General features: G+C 36.7%; 1 protein-coding gene and 1 long non-coding RNA gene across 2 annotated transcripts in view; one reads left to right on the top strand and one right to left on the bottom strand.

Annotated features, from left to right (window-relative positions):
• Window positions 1-22,172, top strand: part of LOC120732620 — a 121,909-nt gene that overhangs the window by 82,128 nt on the left and 17,609 nt on the right. The gene's annotated exons all lie outside the window — the stretch shown is intronic.
• LOC120732619 (glutamate receptor ionotropic, kainate 3) overlaps window positions 1,744-22,172 on the bottom strand; it is a 94,649-nt gene continuing 74,220 nt past the window's right edge. Inside the window, exons 11-16 of the mRNA XM_040030352.1 lie at window positions 18,477-18,700; window positions 13,869-13,987; window positions 8,396-8,613; window positions 6,069-6,294; window positions 5,569-5,819; window positions 1,744-4,878 (exon numbers count right to left, since the gene is read on the bottom strand). Of these exons, the coding sequence (XP_039886286.1) occupies window positions 4,513-4,878; window positions 5,569-5,819; window positions 6,069-6,294; window positions 8,396-8,613; window positions 13,869-13,987; window positions 18,477-18,700 (1,404 nt within the window). The 3' untranslated portion in view covers window positions 1,744-4,512. The remainder of the gene's footprint in view (window positions 4,879-5,568; window positions 5,820-6,068; window positions 6,295-8,395; window positions 8,614-13,868; window positions 13,988-18,476; window positions 18,701-22,172) is intronic.

Here is a 22,172-nt window from a genome sequence, read left to right as displayed (position 1 = left end):
TTATTCTTTCTCTTCTTGTTTTTTTTCTCAGAGTTGAGAAGCTTGGATATGTGCACGCTGTTGCATGCAAATGCAACAATCTTGAGAATTTGAAAAAAGACCAGCATACAAAATCTTCAACTAAATAGGAAATATAACAATCTAGAATATGGATACTTATAGAATATGTCAAGTCTTCAGGTGTTTCAAAATGTCTCAGTTTCAGCACATAGACCTGTTTTGTTAAGAATGTATAATCTATGTTGTCATTTTTCTATGTTCTGTTATGATATGATCAGTTTTGTTTTACTGTTGCAAATTATACACTTTTTGGCCACTTTACTAGGTTATTTTTTCTTTTAAAGTGCCGCGGTTGTTGGTGCTAGGCCATTTGCTCTCACTGTTTTAGACACAGCTGAACCATATGTATAATTTACAGAGAATCTGGAAAAGAAAAAAAATAGAGAGAGGCATTTCTCTGGGTGAAATCCTTCATTGAGGTCAGTGGTGAATGGCTAGAGGGTTTGAGCAAATAGGAAGCCAACAGTAACTCAAATAACCACTTGTTACAACCAAGTTTTAGTGTTAGGGTTGAATATTCTTTAAATGCCACAGCCTACTGAGCCACCCCTCATTATGCTTTGCTAAGAAAATTGGAAATATTTCAGCTAAGAAAATTGGTAATGTTATAAAATATAGTATATAAGGCAGAGTGTGTACAATTTTAATGAGCTTGAAAGATAATGATCACTTTTATTCTTCAACAAAGCCTGAACTCTTCTAGGCAAGCTTTTCTGCAATTTCTTTTAGTCTTCAGGAAGAGTTCTCAAAGGGAGCGCCAACGAGTTTGGTCTTTGATGGATTTTTTTCATATTTCTTAGGGACATGCCTTTAAGATACTATTTATCAAGTAAGCATGTGATGCTATCATGTCAGCATGGACCAAAATCCATAAAGAATGTTTCCAACATCTTGTTGGCAAAAGGGGACCAACCTGTTAGTAAGAAGGTTACCTACTAATGAATATACCAGTGAATATATTTTTGAATATTAATCTTATTTTCTATAGAAGGCATTTGGCTAAGATAACTTGCTTTATGCCATCCTATTATGCAGCCTTTCAGTTTGATTTCAAATCCTCGAATTTTGCCTGAAAGCATCAGATGTTGAGTCAAAGTCCTTAAACAGTGGGCACTGACTTCTCTTTCCACACATGGTTGTTTGTATTTGCAATTAGACAATATATTTTCATCATCATACTCGGCTTGCTGTTATAAATTTTTGTTATGTCTTTGATGTTTCCTTATGCATTCTGCATAATGGCATAATGCATAGTCACTAACAGGTTCTTCATAATGATAATCAAAATCTGATTCAAGGAAATTGAATCTAATCCAGTAATTTTGGGCACATCTGCAAGCTTTCTAACACGAAGCAACCAAAATCACAGAAATGCAAATAGTATCTTGAATGTGAGACTCACTGCAAAACGTTTAACTGTAACTCTGAATGTGTTGATACTGAAAGCTCAAAGATATTCAGTGATAACATGCTAAAGCCACATCTTTAGCACGATGGAACATCACTAATCAGTCAGTAGATCAACAGATATAAATAGTTTGTATTTTTATTTAAAACCTCATATAACCCATACAGCAAACTGTACAATTGAATTATTCACAGTGTGTTAAAAAGAAAATAATTCAGTAGCTTTTATATAGTATTTTGTCGATTTTTCCCCATGTTTTACTCGGCTGTGGGTTATTCTAATGTTCTTTTAACACATACAGTTACTAGGAAAACAAAATCTTTTTTTTCTTTTTTTTTTTACAAAACCTTACAAAAACTATATTCATAGAAATTCTGCATGTCCACAAAGAAAACCCTGGTTGGCACCAACATATTTATCATATTGTTTGAGAGGTTTTCTGCCAAATGATAGAAGCTTTGCAACTGAAAAGAAAGGTATACATAAGAAGGCATACCATCATGACTGCTAGAAAATCAAAATTCATATCACACACTGCTAATGGAACACACTTTTCTCCCACATTTCTTACAAGTTTGTGTAAAATGACATTATTCACATTAATTTATTTCTTAAAAAACATATATATTCAGTAATCAAACTGACTGGATCAGCCAAATCCGAAACCCTGTTGTAATTCCAACTAATCTGATGACATTTTGATTTACTTTCACATATTACAGACGTGAAAAGCAATCTTAAGTCTTTCAATAACCTGCATGAAAAGCTACAGTTCACATGAGGGTAACAGTAACATAGCAGAACCATGTATCAACCACAGCCGTACTTTAGACCAGGTTGTCATCAGGATTTCATGAAGAGTGAAGGTCCGGGTTAGGGTTACGTAATATAATCCTACTCTAAAACAACGTCCCCCAAATTCTTAGGAAAGGTCAGCATTTCCATTTCATTTTCACCTCATAGAAATATTCTCGCCATCATATAAGAAGATTTACATACTGTATTTTTTCCATCCAGATGATATTAATCCAATATACCATATCATATAATGCATTTCTTTTAAATAAATTAAAAAAAGGTGTGGGGCTATGGATTTGGGGTAAAGTGAGGAAGTAGTTAAAATTGACCTCTCTAATGAAATAAATAGCATCTAGAACATATTTACCTGTTAACAGAATTCATTTATAACAGTATAAATTTAGCAAAATACATTTTCTCCTGCTGATTTTATCTACATATTCTACTTTGCAGGAGGGAATTGATAAAACAATAATACAGTCAATCTCTACCAAATCAATGCTTAGTATTACAGACTGGAGTTTCCTTGAATCATAGATAGTTACAAATTATTATTTTGTTGTTGTTGTTGATGTTGTTTCTGCGTATCAACAATTTAAACCTCACAGAGGTTTGCTGTTCATTCAGCTTTCAGGCGACAGCAGCTCACAGACTCCTCGAATCTTTCTTGGGCACGACACTCGCTTTAGATACAGTATAGCATACAGTATATGAGCACACAAAACTGTGATCTGTCACCACATTGTCTTTCAGTATGTTCACACACGACACGTATGAATTCAGTCCACATCAGGTAATTGAAAAGAAGAATACGGACGTTCTGGTCGCAGATGACCTTGAGAATCTTGCTTTGCTCATTTAAACCCAAACTTATGCCCAGTATATATAACGCAAACCAATCATTTGTCCAAAAAGCCTGCAGATCACACAGATGAATGAAGTGTTTAAAATGTCAGAAGCAGTTGGGACATTCAGTGGTCCTGTGGCCACATTCAGACACAGACCAAACACATATTTTAGTGAATATGTCATGCTTAAATGCTTGAAAAAAAAAACAACAACAACAAAAACCCCCAAACAAAACAAACTCTGTCTCTCAGTTGTAATATAAACAGAAATGCCTGAACTAATGCCCTTCAGCCCAATCAAGAGTTAGAGATTTTAGAAAAACTGCAGGCTGCCACAACTAGTCAAAACTGCTTCAATATTTTCAGTATTATTATTAAAACTGTTTGACATTTTTGACTTTTGAACAGGAAATTGATCAATAAGTTTTCCTGTGTTGTTTGTGCAATAATTGTTTTACATTACATTTTGATAAACATTTTTTTTAATCTAAGTTGGTTTGCTTAACCATAAAATATAATGTATTTAGGATACCTATTACCCTGCATGGTTTAAACAAATATTACAACAAGATTATTACAACAAAATTTAAAACACTCCAATTTGCTTTTCATTGGACTTTTCATTGGATGCAAGATTTGTGCTCCTAAGTGAACCGTTCTGCCCCATATGCTAATGTAAATGCTTCTACTGAATCATCATATCTTTGGCAATCATCATTTTAAGTTAATAAAATTTAGTCATGTACAAAATTATTAGACACAAAAGGTATTACTAGGACCATTATAGCAAGGTTGTATCTCTCGTTTTTTAATACATCTCAACAATCCACTTTGCATCAGTGACTATGATTGCTTGTGTCTATCAATATAATTAATTACAAATTACAACTAACTTAATCGCTCAACTTTTAACTAGCCGTCCACCAATAACAATACTGCACATACTAAATTAGTTTTCCTATACCTTTTGACTCAATGACAACCATTAAAGCCCAGACAACAAGTTTGAGGTAACATTATTTTTTGCTGTCTGAGGCCATTTAGGAGTGTGTAAATCAATCAATTGGGTAAAGGTAGAAACTCAATTTTTGCATGTGGCAAAACTGAACTTCAATCAGAGCTCCTTCTGTTCTTGTATTGTATATCTCTCATTTATTGCCATTGTCCATAGAGCCATTCTTCTCGCTGTGTTCTGCTAAGTTTTTTCAGCCTGATTCAGGATTCCTTGAACATTGTGTTTTTTTCTTGTGTTTCTATGTTGCGCACGTAAACATCAGACTTGAAACTGATTGGGTATATACTGTTTCCTTTCTCAGGAATGGGCTTTTTTTCTTTTCTTAGAACCTCACTGAATCCTGCTTTTACCTCTTTCAGTTTGGATTACAATGGTGAATGTTGTCATACCTGTGTGGCTGATGCTGCCATTTTCAGTTGCCCATGTTTTGTTAGTGTTCCCATGTCACTGTGGTTAATGCTGTATCTGGTGATCCCATCTATACCATTGTCTCTAGTCACTGGCAGTGCCCCTGAAACATTGCTCAGCAGGCTCTTGCCCTGTGGGGAACACATTGTCACGGGAACACAGGAGTCATCCCAGTGCTGCAGCTCATGTTGTCCTTTCCTGGGAGTCGTCGGTCGTTGTAGGCGTGCATGTTGATCACTGCATCCGTCTTCACCATGACTGGAGGCTGAGGTTTGTGTTTCACCCGTCTCTCGCAGGTGAACGACAGTCTGATCTCGTCCACCATGGCACTGCACAAAGACCTCTGGGCAAAAAGGGAGGATGCGGAGAGGGCAGCGAGAAGGAGAAGAGGGGAAAGGGACGGGGGGTAAATGCCTTAGCTTTAAATTGTTCTGACAGCAGAGAGTGTCGGCAGTCTAAGGAGCACAAAATGGATAAAAACATTTATGTTGGGTTAATTCTGGTATGTTTGCATTGTGTGCATGTGCATGGCTGTCATCAATATCAAACTGCAACACCACCCCGCGTAGAGTTCACACAATTCATTGTTTCTGTGTCAAAAAAGTTTGGTGTGAGAACATGCAACTATTTTCTTAACATGACTCAAATTAATGATTTACAACAGCAAAGGCGCTCATGATATTCTGACATCGCCAGTGACTAATAATGGATTACGTCTCTATGCTCCAATTTGCAATTATGCTTGTTAAAATAAGTAAATGTTGTGGTGTTATGGCCAAGTCCTCCTGGGGATTAGCCAAAGGCATGCAAATCCTTTTATAACATGTTTGAACGAAAAAGCCATGAATAGAGCACAGCTTTGGTTTAGCAGCTATATGGAACGCAGCAAAATAACAAAATGGCACATGCACCAACTTCTTAGCAAAAAGGTGAATCAAATGCTAGTACAGTGTAATTAAATTAATTTCTAAGTAATTTTCCATGCATACTTAAAAAAATATATTCTTCTGTTAATTTATGAGGACATATACCTGCTCACGTTCCGCAGTCTTCCGTAGTTTGTAGATGAATTCAGCAATTGCCACAAAAACAGATAGCACTAGGCCAGATGCCAGCACAATGAATATACCACCCAGGTTCTGGATACCCATGGGGCCTGTTTCGCGATACCGTTCATCCAGGCAGCTGCTCCCACTCCACCACTTCTCCTTTAGCATGTGTAGGCGCCCATCCTCCAAGATGCTTAGGATTGCTATGGAGATTTTGTCTCTGTACGGAGAGCCTGGAAGCAACATAAGGCCTATTTTACTTTGGAAGAAACACCAGCTGGACTCTGTGATAATAAGGTTCATAAACATGCTGTGACACACTCTCACTAGTAGCTTAAAAAAAAAAGTTTTATGTTGCTGCCACATCTGAATAGTAATACCTCAACCTCCTTCTTCAAAAAGTAACACATAACTTTTGAAGACTTTTCAATTTTCATAACTTCTAGTCTCAAATATACTCGTTAGCCATTTAAAAGTCCTACCGAGGGGAGTGCCGATGCCGTAGCCTTTGCTGTCGATAAGTCCTCCCACCTGTGTCAGGTTACAGTTCCTTCTAGTGATGTAATCAATAGTGGTGGACTCCGTAATGAGGGCATAGTCTGACTTCAACACCCTCTGAATACCATCTTCAATAGACTTCACCAGTGAAGTTCTTGGCCGGCTGCTCATAAAGGCCCACATCTTCTCAAAAGTAGAAACTCTAGATTTCTGTAAAGGATGAAAAGATGCAGTTTTTAAAAAATGACTCATTTTAACAGTTCCCTAGCTGCAGGCGAGAGAAAGTAGCTAAAAAAAGTACAATGCTTCTGCCACTAAAAAAAAAAATCAATTTTAAATAAATAAATTTCAGACGTTAGATGCCCCAAGGTGTTAAATCTGAAAATACTGCTAACCATGAAATCTCTCTAGTCCCTCTGGAAGAAAAACTTAGGGGGATTTTTTTCTCCTTCTTTTAAAAAAAAAATTGAATAGAAAATGTCAGAGATGGCACTTGTTCATTTACAGCACTTAACAATACAGTTTCTTAGCTTGTGATCAAATAGATTTAAATGATTACCCATATCTTCTTTGTCACAAGATTAAAGGACAGTAAATTAAAGCTCTGTACATATCTGTCCTCATAAGTGCTACTGAAGCAGCAATAATAGACAGCCTTGCCATTAGTGTTACGTCGGGCTATGTGGTATTTCATGCAATTTTCTAGGAGGTCACATTTATGCCATGTCTAATCCTAGATAATTACTATTTAAAGAGTATAAGCCATTTCAAATTGTGAAAGATGCCACTATAAGAAGCCCTCTATTATTGTTAACTGCAGTATAAGCACAATCTTGGCTGCTTAAAACTGAGATATGATAGTCTGATATTAAAACTTTAAAGTACCAATTAAGATGTATGGCAAATGCTGCCAAGTTGGCATCTTACCATATGGTAGCTTAGTACGGCTTATTTGTGTTACAGCAGTGTGTAAATTACGAATGACTCATAATAAAGAACGTCTCCCCATCTTTCCCCAGTGAACAATGGGAGCTACATCAGGCATTTTTCCAGCCTATCATTAGTAGGTGGTAATAGTCATAGACAGGCTCCTTAGTGCACTTGTTTTAATCCAATGGGCAGCTCATAAGATAAATTCTGGCCTATAGTGGTTGACTCTTTTTCTAGAGAAACGAAACATGTGCTACAACACTATTATAATTTCATGATCATGATTTGAAAGCTGTCTTATTCTGGATAAATGTAAAACTAGACTTAGATTGTGTTATAAATGTGTTGAAATAATCAGTCAAATCTTAAATTATACACAATCTCAATACAATCTTAATCCCCAAATGGTAGTAACAGAAATCATCTGGTATCACAACCTTTAGGTAGCTTTTTTGACCTCAGTCCTCTGTATGTGCAGCACACAGCACGTGTGACTCCATCCAGAGCAAAGCTACGAACAGTTGAATATATTTTTCTAAATAAGTTTAAGACCAAATGCATCCATTTGCAGAGGCTTTATCTGCTCCCTGGTCTCATCAGTATTTATCATGCTTCTCTGCCTCATTGAGTTAACATCATTAAGCCGTTCTGTAAGAGCAAGTAGGAGCAGAGGGCACGTGAGTCTTGGATAATTATACACCTGTGTCTCCTATTTATGATGCAATAATCACAACCGTGATTATCAAAGTATTGAAACTGATCAAAAATAACAGTTTTACATTGGAAAAAGTTACAGAAATACAGATTATTTCTGCATACATGGTAAACTGGGATTATGGTGATACTCCTTTACATAAGCAAAATGCAATTCGATTAATCATCAGCACATCAATATTGTTTTTCAATGTAAACATTATCAACAGAAAATATGCATAAATCAAACTCGACAGTGAAAACTAAAGTATTCATGAACTAAAATACAGGATTTGCAGGGCAACAAAAAAAAAACTAGGGCAGGCCCTGAAAAAGTATTCTTTTTTTTTTTCTTTATTCCAATTGAATATCATAATCTTATGTGTCTTCAATAGAAATGTGCAGTGTTTTCATTTTCTTACTCTGAGAAACTGTAACTCTGTTACATGTGTTATTCAGCACCACAGCAGCAGAAGCATCTGAAGCAAAGCTCAAAATAATGAAATAAAGTCAAGACCCTTCAGGCAATCGCTGAAACTTCGGAATAAAAAAACCATCATCTGGAACACATCAAACGGTGTAGAGAAGTGGAGAAACTAAAAAGAAAAAAAGCCTTTGCTGTGGGAATTAAAATGTAACTGAATTTATATGTGTAATATAATTCTGATAATAATACTACCATTTGTACCTTGAAGAAAGACATCGTTGCACCATCTTTGACCACGCCGTACTCGATTTTGGTCTGCTTGGCAATGTCGTCAGCTGAGTCCACAGGTGAATCCATTCTTTCCACAGTGAGGAAAGCTGCTAAATTAGCTGTATAGGATGATATGATGATGAGCGTGAAGAACCACCAGATCCCACCAATTATCCTGGTCGACAGGGCTTTGGGCATCAATTCTGAGCCTGTAGGCAACGTAGAGTGAGAGACTATTAAACAATTAGCTATATAAAACTGTACATGCCAACAGTGTAACTGAATAAAACAAATGCAGTGACATGACCATGTATTTTTGTTAATTGGTCTGCAAATGTTTTTGGCAGTGCCACTAGTGTTGATCAAGGTACTGTCAATGAGGAAATGGAAACTGATGCGAGCTTGCCAGGTTAGCCACACTCTAAGCTTAGAATTCAAAAATGGCAGATCAGATCAGTAAAACTGTATGGTGCTTAGAGTTTTACATTATTTTTATTTATTTATTTTTTCAAGCAAGATGAAAATGAAATAATTGATGTGTTTGATTGTATTCAGTCATCAATATTTTCTTAAAGTCAGCTTTGGTAAAGCAACTGCAAAAGAACTTAATCTGTGAAAAAATAGGATGTGAAATCTGATGAAAAGCTTATTTATTTATACCCTCATGGCATTTCATAACTTATCATTTCTTTACATTGAGGTATTGTGTCAAATCATCGACACCAGTATAAAAATGAGAAGAAAATAAAGGTAAGACTGACAGTGCACCTCTGCATCAACCTCGACTTTGAGTGGTCCTCTGCTGAGTAATACTATGTTTACAATGGCTCACTGACTGGTGTTAAAGTTACTTTATATCTCATCTCTGACAACCTTTAAAATACCCTTGTGCTTTGTGCACTCTGTTACTTTACTGAGAAGATTTACGAGGGCAATTCTGAAGAGTAACAAGCCCACAGAAGAGGGGCAGAGTGGTCAGCTCTTTAACCTCTTCTACCAAATTTGATTGGATTTGTCCTTTGTGGTCTGACAAAGACTCTGCCTGGTTACAAACAAGGGAAGACAGTAGCATCCTTTAATTCACTATGACTTCAGAGATGGAAGATCCAGATGCATTCTCTTGTTGCACTAAAAATGAAGTGAAGCAACGTGTAACTCAATTGAATTCCACACTATAAAGCGCTGCTGTCAGCAGGGAGCAGTATATGGTGCTGTATCAGAAAACTCTAATAAATACAAAAAGCAGATCAGTCATGTAGTGCCAGGGAAATAAAATGGTGTCAATATACCATACAGTTCTTTGAAGAAGGTCTCTTGTAAACCGAGGAAATAACAAAGTACTTTCTGGGAGAACAATACAGATCCTATGAGTAGCCAGCGCTTCACATCTTGGTGTCCAGGAGCTACACTGCCTTTTTTGACATTTCAGAAATGTTTCCTTTTTTAGTGATCAGTTAACAAAGTAACAGATGAAACAATGTGTGTATTGATTAATATTTTACTATTTTGCAACAAAACATTTTACTTCTGGTTAGCTTTCTCTTGTATCCAGTATATATCTAATGCTAAGCTAATTAGCATTATGGCATTTTTTTTCCTAAACTTTCTCAGAAGAAATGTCGATATGGTTATTTCCATAACCAATTAAAGTATTTCTAAAAATATATACAATATATATTACAAATAGTGTATATATTATGTTTAACAAGCAGAAAAAATGGTTTTAAACTAGTTAGCTAACCTAGCTAAAGCAACATCAATAGCCTATTAATCTTTAGCTGAAATAAAAATTCACTGTCCCTTGATGTATACATTTTCCAGTAAAAAGCGGTGAAACTTCTCGTATTATATTGCATACTCTCAAAAGAAAATATCATATTTTACAAGTTCAAAATTAACTCATAAGGGCTTTTTAGGGGATAGAGACTAAAAATGTTTAAGAATTTCCTTAATAACTCACAGACTGCTTCCAAAACACTAGCAATGTTTTGATAAAATTAACATACATGTGCACTAACTAAAGGTGAAGTTGATATCTTTTCACTAATAAGGACATGACTATAATATTTTAATTCTATAGGCCACTGAAAAAAATACATCAAACTAACCCATTAGGCTTTGTCTCAAACAGGAGTAGTCAGCAAAATAATTACATTGCTGTAGTACTATAATAATTTATCTTTAAAAAAATGTTTAGCCTATATACTGTACTTTCAATTTAATATAGATTTTGAGTACTGCAAGCTATAACTTCAAGGTAAAAATGTATTACTGAAATACACTGATGAATGTGACATTACAGATGTTTAATCTGGTAATTAAAATAAACTGACAATACAGCATCCAATCATTTGGATATATTTATTTGTGTAATGCATTATATAGCATTTTATATTAATATATTTTTGTTATTATCAAATAAAAATAAAAAAAATTAAATTTAAATGTATATTATCAAAATATTTTCATTTTCTCATGGTAAGGTATGTCATCATCACAAACAAGCATGATGCCTACAATTGTAAATGTTAAAACACAGTTGTGTCTTCTTACCATTGCATCAGATCTCTCCTATTGCACATTATAAAGTTCTTATCGCCGATACAGCAAAGCAAATCCTTTCTCACTACAGCATTTGATTTGCTATACTTTGCTAATTCCACTTAAATGTGAGCAATAGCAATGCTTCAAAAACTATGGTCATTGCTTAATATTGGAAAAAAAAAATAGCCCGGCTGATTTTTGAAAGTTAATTTGAACTGAATTATGTAAAAATTGTAGTGTTGCATTTTTAAGTCGTAAGATTATGCATTATGCAGTACTAGTTTCGGTTGCTCTCTTGTTCACAAGAGGTCGCCACAGCAGGTGGCTCCGGATTTTTGATTTATTTTGTTTCCTGATGCAACCCTACAGGGATTTGCATCTCCTGCCGGAATGGAACTAGAAATCTTTCACTTGTTATTGAAGGTCTGCATTATAGAGGCATTTTGATTCTATATTAATATTATAATGTTACGAGTTCTATATCATGTTGAATGAATCTATTTTGAAATAGTTGTTTGAGTTGTAAAAGGATTTTTCCTTTGTTTTGTAAGCTAATGCATGATAAATATACCATCTCTATAGCTGCTACTAACATCTCAACATACATTCATCAAAACACAATAATTAAGAAGTCTCTTTGACAGTATGATGTTATTTTCTTCTCAATAAACGAACAGATTGCTTTGCATCTAATAATGCCTTTTGAGTTGTCATCCTTGGGGGAGAGTAAGAGTTTCTCTTTGAATTTAGAAATGCATCGTGCTAAGTATGATGCACCTGGTTTTTTGGAGCGTTTCTTCCCGCAAGCAATGTCTCACCTCAACACTAGCACTCGGCTTTCCCATGAGAATAGTTACCTGCACTTAGCATTCTCTTCTACGGAGTCAGACAAAAACTCCTTTTCCAAGCTTGAGGCTTTTACTTTTACTTAATTGGTTTAAAATAAGGACACTTGCGAATGGAAATGTTTGTCCCATTGCACGCAAAGTAGGCTAAGTTAATTTTGATGCCATTCTAAAAAAAATAAGATACAAAAAAAAAGCAAGGACACTGCTCCAGTTTCTCAACCAGAGTGAGAGAAACCCACCTCAATGTAATAATGTGTAAATAACAAAATAAAGAATGCTATATTTAAAATTTTAAAACAAAAAATCATGGTAAAAATACATTCACAATCCTATTTATATTATGCAGGGGAGATGTGCTTTAATTAATAAAGAAACGATGTCATCACAAATATCAGAAACTGCATTGCAGTGCTTATTTTGCAGAAGCCACTTTGCAAGAAACGATCAGACATGATGTGAGCAAAAACCTACCGAGACCCCAGGAACACATCTGAAGCACACAAAGTGTTTGCTTTTGCACCTCCTCATATTTTATGTTCTTTGTGTTGTCTAGGACACCTCCCTCCCACAGACAAGCTGGTAGATTTTTTTGGATTTTCTCAAACACGTCCATTTGCATTTTAAACATGTCAAGGAAATGGCTTCCGTCTCAGCTGCTGTCACTGTGTTTGGCAGACAAGCAAGGGAAGTCTGTTTATGTGACACAGACAAAATATAACTCGCTGCAGATCCCACCGTGCAGCATGTGTGCAAGGTACCATAGCACAAATGTGTGTCACCGAATCCCAGAATCAGTCTGCGTCGTCGCTTTTTTTTTCACGTCGATGCATTAAATGTTGAAATATACGTTTGACTGTACCTCTTTAAAAATTCACGGAGAAACAGTTATTGGAACACTAACCTTATATTAACTTGATATCCTGGTGTGAAGAAATTTATTCAATGAACTATGAAGAGCTGATTAGCAGCAGACGCAGCTCTAGTCAGCTCCAGCAGGCTAAATAAGAAGAACTGGAGCTGAGGCATTTACAGACAACACTCTATGAATTATAATGAAAAATTCTCTCCAGTTTAGTTTAATAATATAGGCTACTAACTAGCTCATTTTGTTTTGATTTTCTTTCTCCTCTCCCTTCCAGCCCACTGGTGCTATACTCATAACCCTCTGTCTGCACCAGCAAATTGGCAGAGCTGCTATGCAGTTTCACAAGAGTGCCGCCGAATTTCTGTGCTTAATGAATTGCTGAATGTGTTTGCTATCCTTACGGGCAAAGATCCACTGCCGAGTCTCACTAAGCCTCCTTGATTTGTCTTGTTACACTGAGGTTAAACATTTTTGTTACGTTGGTCTTTTTCTCCACTGTTGACTTCATTATGTTATTTCTGGGCCTTTATTTGCCTACCTATCCCTTTCAGGGACACCTAGCAATGGCCTAACAGCAAACACTTATTTATATCCCTCTGCTTTTACTTAATAATATTACATCGACAATACGCTTTTTGATCTGACACTAAAATATATGATGACTGAGTTCAGAATTATAAGGCATCAACAGTGACATAAGTTGGTGGGCTACTTGTTGGACAGTTATAATTGAAGCATATGGATTCTCTACACCCGGCCACTCTCAGCGCAAGCCAAGCAGTGCTGAACACGTCACAGCAGCCAGTTCGAGCATAGCTGACAGCTGGCATTTGTCAAACATGTTCCTCAACTTACCCTTTGCGTCCTCAACATTCAGAAAGCTCTTGAGCAGGGCCAGTGACTGTGTAACGTGGAAATAAATGCAGCGATGTTTTCCACCCTTACCCGCCAATCTCTGACAAGTGCCTGGCACATACTCTTCCCTTTTTAAACAGCAGGTAGGTGACAACAGCTTCCCTTTGTCATGTAAGACTGAGCTCGGCAGTTGTTCTTGACAGGTAAATGTCTTATGAAACAGTCACGGAATGGAAATCATGGAGCTTGTCAGTTAAAGAGGCAGAAAGTGGGAGGTGGTGGTGAAGAGAAAAGGAGGGTGGGGGTGACAGGATTGTTTCTGACAGGAAAGAGGATGTGTGCGCCGCCTTACCTTGTTGCATTAAGGAACCAACTCCAAACCAGAAGCTGTTGAGCAGGGTAAAGTTGTTCTCCACCACATCTGATCCAGGATTGCAAGGATGGGCGTCATACCATTCATATGGACTGAATCTGGGATTAAGAGAAGTTGGAAAGGAGTCAAAAACCTCTACCAGTCACAAGATCAAAGAACAATAGTATTATATCTTTTACATCATTCTTGAACAATGTTGAATAGCACTGCTATTTCAGAGTTTCATCTTTGGTTTAGAGTAAAAGAGATAATGATGCATTAGAGAGCAACTCTACAAGCACTACTTAAAGCACGATTAATTGATTATTAGCAGCAAATTAAGCTGTAAATATGACCTTGGACTGATTATTAGCCTCTACAGTTGATCTGGTGAACATATAAGCAAACATCTGTCAAGCTGAGGATCAACACCAATAATCAATTAAGTAATTAATCTAGAATTTTGTCTCCATCATCTGCCTTAATTCTGGGTAGTAAGCTAGTTTTAGGCCTTTTTTCACTAAGAGTAGCTATCTGATAGTCTTTTAGTTACAAAAACAAAGGGGAGTCACTATGGGGGACTCCGGAGTCAGTCGGTTATTTTGGCCACGAACATGGCCATAACGTCTGGGTGAAATATGTATAATATAGTTTATATGCAGTAGCTGGAATGGTTTTATAGGTGCAAAAGTTTTTTCAAACTATTATCAAATGTCACATCAAAAATTTAAATACACTGGTCCTAGTTTTTTTAAGCCTTACCTCTGGAAACCCCCTTGACTTATTCCAACATGCTTTGTAGTTAAAGGTGACGATTGAAGCATTAAAATACAATTTTTCAGAGGGTGTAAAATGTCATGTTTGAGAATGTGAGGAATAAGGACCCCTGTTAAAGTCACATGAAAGCATAAAGCATATGCAACTTTCCATATCTGTGACACCCACCCTCCACCCCATGCAACTTTACTGCACAGGAGGACAGAGGCTGGGAAAAAGTATTAATATTAACTATATTTTATTCTGGCGTGCTCGTGGCAAGAATTGTGTCATCATTACCCCGACGTGTCTTATTTGCTAATGTGGCAGAATATGGCATTAGACATAATGAGTAACTAAAACAGTCCACTGACTCTCCTATACTGAATCTTTGGTTGCATATTTCTGTTCTGAAGGGATATGGCAGGAATAATCTAGAAAGATTGAATTAACTAGAATGTATATTATGAAAAGACTAATAGACTTCAATCTAATTACACAGCGCAGAAATATTTTCTAATATGTCAGCAATCTATTTTAATCTGAGGGCGAACTGAACCGATGGTTAATCATGAAATAGACAGAGGCTTTTCCAGGCGTCATTCATTAATTCTAGTCTTATTTAAGCATCCAGATATATGAACTGATGAACATTAAAAGACTGTATTTGCCCACTGTGATCTTGCCTAAGTGTTGTTTCCCATAGACTAAAATGACAACAGCCACATATACTCACCAGTGTTACTATCTTTAAGTGTTTCCATTAGCATTCGCGACTCATCTGCCTTTAATAACATTTGCAGACATCAAAGAGGCCTTGGGCAGCTGTTGTACAAATGTGGTGCTCTCTAACATTTTAATGAATTCCTTCAGTCTCATTTTGTTTTACTTTAATCTTAAATTGAAAGCCTTGGCCATGTAATATGTGATAGAGGCTTGGAAAATAGGAGAGATTTTTGCAGCCAAAATACACACGAACAGGACTTAAACAGGACACAAATGAGGAAAACCAGAATGCCTTTTTTCATTATTTCAGAGCATCTCCTACATAGGCAATGTGAGAGTACTGATTCAATCCTCCTGATTTCTCTGCTAATGTCTAAAAAGGTTGTGCTGTCAACCGGAGCCATAAGCATGTTTCAGACTTCATGCAGCAGCCTACATGCAGTAGAGTGATGCTGCGGAACAAGGTACTCTCCCAGGTAGGGACTGCAAACGACAGTTTTTTGGATTCATTCAATACATCATGTGTTGCTGATATATGTTATTAGATTTACTAGTTGTGATTTTAGTAAAAAGGGAAACTCTAATACAACATTTTTTTTTGTACATTCTCCTGTGGCCATACTTCCACTTGATGTGGACTTTTTGATCATATTTTCTCGCTGTAGTTGGTAGGTAGCCAAGCAAAAGTGTACTGATGACACAGTGGCTGAAGTATTAGAGATTTTGGTCTCACTTTGTTATACGTGTACCTTCTTTAGCTAAATGCACATGTCCCAAATAACCATTAATTTTCCACCATTACAAATGCAGAAAGCAACTATAGGTTCTGCTTTCCACAGTGTTTGATAATGTGGCTATAAGGGAAAATAAACTTCATTTCTACACGACCAAGAATATAGTTAGACCAACTGCATACCCATAGAAATAATGACATGGAGACAGCTTGGTAATTAAACGTAACAAAGCAAAAGCTCATTTTTGCATTCACAAACATTAGCTTGCTAAATATATACTACTCCGGCACAGTTTTTAACTTTTTTGTCAATTTTTTCTGTTGAAATGTTAGTGCTGCCAGTTATTAAATTACATCTATTTTCAGAATATAATAACAGCACTCCCTGTTGTCTCTGAATGATTTCAGTCTGGATCATTGGAGGACCAAATCAGCATCTGTGATTTATTCGATGTGGCAAGCAAAGCTTACCCAAAGACATGTCTTACAATTAGCTCTAAATAAAGTTGATCTCATAGGAAGCACACAAATACCAAGACTAACTAGACAAGAAAAAAAAAGGCAAAATGCGCTGATATTACAAACTGATTTAATGTAGCACATTTAATCTAAATACACCTTTGTGGTTCTAAGGATTGTAACATTTTTTTAACAACAGTCTATATTTTTTATTTAATTCCCACAAAAGGACCAAGTTCTTAGTGAAAATCTAACGGTTTTAAAATCAACACATATATAGTGTTGATTCCAATCTTTGCCTGCAAACGCTGGATTTTGTGGTTTAGAGATTTGTTTTTAGGCAACAGAAGTAAATTGTATATTTGGGGGGGATATTTCTTATTGAAAGTGAGACTGGCTCATGGAAATGAAGGAACAGGTCACCCAGTGCAAAAATGTGTTTTCTTTAAAAACAACAGAGCTCCTCAGCACAGAGGAATAAACTATAAAAGGCTTTGGAAACACAGGTAATCATTCTTAGTAGGATCTGTGTTTTGTCAGGAAATGGTCTTAGTGGATCTTTGAATGGATATCACTAGTCAGATCCTTTGGATATCTCTGTATAATAAATGTAAACGGATCAAGAAGCCACAATATCATTACATATTGAATATGTTGTGTAAAACCACACACTTGCTTAGTTGTGCGTGTTAAGTGTGTTATACAGACAGTGAGAGTATAAATGCTCATCCACATCAACAAGTTACAGAGATTTTCAGATTTATTGGTGAGGGAATGTTTTTTCTTCGGATGTATTATCTTCAGGTTTTAAATGTGTGAGGCAAAAATATTCAGTCTTTACATCCTCTCAAATCATCTCTAATTTTAATATATAGGTGATTTTTTTCCAGCACAGTGTTACAGCATAGCTTGTATGCTATTTATCTGTGGATAAATAAGTGATCCTTCACATCATAAATATTGTATTTCATATATTTCTAATATGTTTGTTATATTTATTTGCCTAATATCGATGACAATACACTGACGCAAATGTCCAGCATTTGAAATGGCCTATTTGTGCTTGGAGTAGCCCCCTCTCTGTTTTCTGTCATCTGCTTTATGCTCAATTATGACTCACTTTTAGGGATGCGACTCAGCTATCTAGGCCAGCCTTCAAAAACTTGATGCAACAATTTAAGATGATTTTGCACTTATGTGAAGCCACTCCAGAATTTGTTTGGTCTCACAACAGCAAATGAGGATAGAGTGCAGCTGTTTGCTCTCAAGCCCCTGAACTCCTTTCAGTGCTCGCTTTTCTATAACTTCCTCAAGCACCACTTTGCATGAGAAGCAGCAGGAAATACAGACAATGACACTAAAAAGATATTCATCATATTCATGACCAAAAGAAAAAAAAATTTTACAAGTGAGATACTTCTCACCCAATCAAACAGATAATCTCCCTCCATTAAAACTGTGACTGACTTGTACCAGCCTGGAAGTTCATTATTTATAATATATGTAAATGCTGGTGATCAACTATAAATAGCCTACTCTGATGCAATTTTACATCAGGTGTATATATTCTTTTCTTTTTGCATGGCTGGATATGACAATTATATATTTTTTTTCTTATTTTAGCTCGAGGCGAAATGAGTACTTTTTGAAGGGTTGGTTCAAGATGCTTTGCCAATTCCAAAGACAGCACACAGGAAACAAGAAATTGCCCTCTGAATAGGACTTTGCAACTCAACTGGAGGTTTTTGTATTCCTCCCCAACTGCTGCGCTGAAGAGAGCCCATGCAGACAAAACTGCCTTGATCACTACCCAGCAACTAACGCAGTATGATGAACTGGCTTGGGTACTCGAACCCCAGTCTGTGATGATAGAGTAAATTACTATGTCTACTGGAAGACCTCACAGACAAATAGCATGTAACTTTTGCACTTACCTGGCAATGACAAAAAGGACACAGCTAACACCCAGGTAGGCCAGGAGGATGTAGACCCATATGTCGGGAGTCATGGGGTTCAGGAAGGAGAAGAAGCCATTGTTGGTAGTATTGGGTTTGCGATACAAAATGCTGATGCCCATGCTCATGAAAGGCTTGGAGAAGTCGATGAATTTTTCACGTACATAAGTGATGGTGAGAGGAGCAACTGCCAAGTCTGCTCTCTGTATTAGGGGGAAAAAAACACAAAATTTATATAGATATATATATCAAGTTATCAAGTTATATCAAAGTAGACACATTTTCCCAATAGATGAAACGGGGTCCCATTTATGAGGCTTTATATAGTGTCAAAAGAATGACATATGACACCATACAGCATCATGCAGTGAACAAGGCTGAACATGTCGGGATGAGGTGCATTCACCTATTATATGTGTATGACTACATATTCTGGATGTTACCATTTGTATTGACAGCCCCCACTGCTCCCCTGCACCATGGCTGGACAGGAGGTTAATGAAACCAGCTGCTTAGTTCACGCTCGAATACCTCTTTCCTCCAAGAAACGACACAGCTCACAAGGGGAGGCTTTCTTTACTTTCTACATAGTGAGCAGTGGGAGAGAACCAGAGTTTGCTCATACATCAGTTCACCGTACAGCTTTTTAAAAATAAAATTAGGTCTCGTGTTTGCTTTGGAACTTTATGCAAAACTTCAAGACCTAGTCCTATGTGAATTAAACCTGCTAAACCTACGCAAACCTAATGAAATGAAAATTACCCAAATGATTCACCCATTCGACTTCTCTGTTCTTGGAACTCATCTATTATATAGCACACTCTGTGGTATGTTTGCTGATAGTTGATACCATAAAACAACTTTTATTCCAAGTTGTCCTCTAAGGATCCTGGGGCTGTTCTCAACATGAATTAAATTAAATTTTCTCTGTGCCCTAGGCAGCTCTTCTATCAGATTCGTATGATAACTACCACATCGCAGTAAATAAAGGTTCGAATGACAACATTTTCCCTTTGCATGTGGCACTGCGGATTACATACTCCTGCAGTCCACGCCATGGTAGTTAAATGCACAGTGGCGTTTTCTGAAGAGACAGAAAAATGGGAAAACCAGCGCATCATGCTGTGTATCGGCTGTTTCTCTTAAACTATTCAAATTTGTAGATCACACACTGCTCCCTCTCTTCTCTACTGCCTTGAACCAACCTGCCACTCAACCGTAAAGTCAGCCAGCATGCGATTCCACAGATCCCTATGGAGGGCTAATATACATGCCGCCTGTCCCTGTTCTGCTTTGTGCTTACCAACACAAACTGGGCACAAGCAAGATAACCTGATAGTGCCCTGCTATGTGCCACATGGCTTGGTGTTATCTTGGTTTGCAGATGGTGGGCGTCATGGTGTTCTGTACCTAACAGCCTCGAGGATTCATAAAGTTACAGCCATCATGATCTACATGTTTACAGCCCACTGAATGTACACAGAACGCAGAGTACATAACAGTCTTAGTCTGTAGCTATTTATTACCGGTATTTTGCAAATGAATAAATATAGCACACTAAAAGGTCATTAACTAGTAATAACTGAACAACCAACATTTTATTTCTTGATGAAACACTTGGATGTAGTTTTTAGTACTAAATATCTGCATTTTATAGTGGGTTATAAGGATTGCATAGGATGGACATATGTTGCTGCCATGTTGACCTTTTTTTTTTTTTTCTTAATTACGGATGCACTGATAATTGGTTGCAGCAAACGTCCTTGTTAGCTGCCACCAGCCTATCTGCAAATAAAATGATGTTTTCTGATGGCAGTGGCTGATGTTTATCTCTTGTGTCACATCAATTTCACGCTCACTGTATTTTTAAAGATAGTGCGTAAAGCTGAATGGGTTTTAAAAAAAGTTGATTTATGTTCATCAGGAAGTTTTCTTTGTTTCCCGTGCACGGAAAAAGTGAGAAAAATAAATAGATCTATGTCTGCTTCTGGTCAAACTGTTTGTTTGTTTGTTTTTTTTTCAAACGTGACTATCAATATGGGCTCTGAATTTCACAGCTGGTGCATCTCTGCCTTTTATGAAATATTTAGAGCTGATAGAAGTGCATACTGTGTGTTGCTTCAGTAGAGTGGGTTCTAATTGCAGAAACCCCCTCCTCTGAACTATGCAATGGTTACTGAAGATAACAGGCGGCAATTTCTGATATAGGAATGCTGAGGGAAGATAACACATACGGTATGCCTAGCCACTTTTACATGCATTTAAAAAACTGCTGGTGGAAAATAAATGCACAGTGAAATACATACAAAGCACATGAGCATAGATGTACCTCTTATACTATACAATGTAGTCTCGAAATATACAAAGGGTTAATTATGAAGCAGGGATGGTGTAATCAAGAAACTGTCACTTTGCATCAGCTGAAGGTTCAGAGTGTTGTGGCATGTAACTGTGATTTACTCAAGGGTGCCTTGGCAGGCGGGACATGTTTTTGCTGTTGTGGCAGCTGAACTTTTGTCCTTGCAGCTATGGGTCTGTCACTGTCACCACCATATCACGCTGCTGTCTCACATAAAAAATAAATAAATAAATACAAAACTAAAGATAAAAATAACTAGCAATCAAAATGACACCTGTCCATCTAGCATATGCTGATCATAAGATTTTTGAGGCCTTGGAAAATGTGTTATTTAACTGAAAATAGGGTAACTACTTCTTGTGCAATAAATCTAATCAACTGTGTAGCAATGTAGACAAAGAGGAAGTGGGCTGACTATAATCTTCCAGTGTATCTGTCGAAGCAAAGATTAATTGCCATGACAGAAACAAATGATGTGTTAAGGACGCCTTTAACATTTGCATCACAGCATGATTAAAGTGATCATCTATTGTGACTAAATCAAGTTTAACAAGGCCTGTTGCATCATTTAGCACCTTCCAAACAATGCCCTTTGGCACTGCAGTGAGCTTTGTGACTGCACAGAGGAAAATAAAGCGCTACATGTTACACAATGCTAAATCGTTGCACTTGGCAACACTGCAGTTTCTCATTCAAGTCTCCAATTCTGTGGCGAGTAAATCATAACTGACTTTCATTTTCATACTAAAAAATATATACGGGTTTTATTTTATTTCTGCCACATGTAGCTATCAGTGTGAAAATCTCTGTGAGCTACAGGGATGAATGAATTTAACACTAAAACTTGCATTTTGTTCACTTAAACAGACAATTGTGCAATTATGCAATGCAGTGATGATTTGAGGGTACAGTGGGCAAGCTGATAGCAATAAAAGTACAAGTCTCGTGCTTCAGGACTATTTTTATCACTCAAAACCAACTATTTTCCCTGCTTTCTACCTAAGACCCTATCTCGCTAAGCCGCAGTAAACTGTTATACAGCTTATCTATCTGTATCACAAGGGGGGAAGCAATGGGGGGCTAACATAAAGTAATTATAAATACACAGAGAAAAGATAAAAAAATGTCAGCTACCTTCTGTATCTCATTGTTAAGAGAGAAACAGAAGAGGTGAAAACATTCTTTGTTGTTATCTGTTTTACAGAAATATACTCCTTCCAATGCATGTATAGAAAAATAGAAACTTTCTGCGCAGCATGTCTCAGTTTGACCCAAAGCAAAGAAAAATTACAGCTGCAGTATAGTTTGAAGAAATC

The sequence above is a fragment of the Simochromis diagramma genome, unplaced genomic scaffold (assembly GCF_900408965.1).
Source record: "Simochromis diagramma unplaced genomic scaffold, fSimDia1.1 OVJJ01000361.1, whole genome shotgun sequence".
NCBI lineage: Eukaryota > Metazoa > Chordata > Actinopteri > Cichliformes > Cichlidae > Simochromis > Simochromis diagramma.
This window is presented reverse-complemented; position numbering and strand designations above follow the sequence as displayed.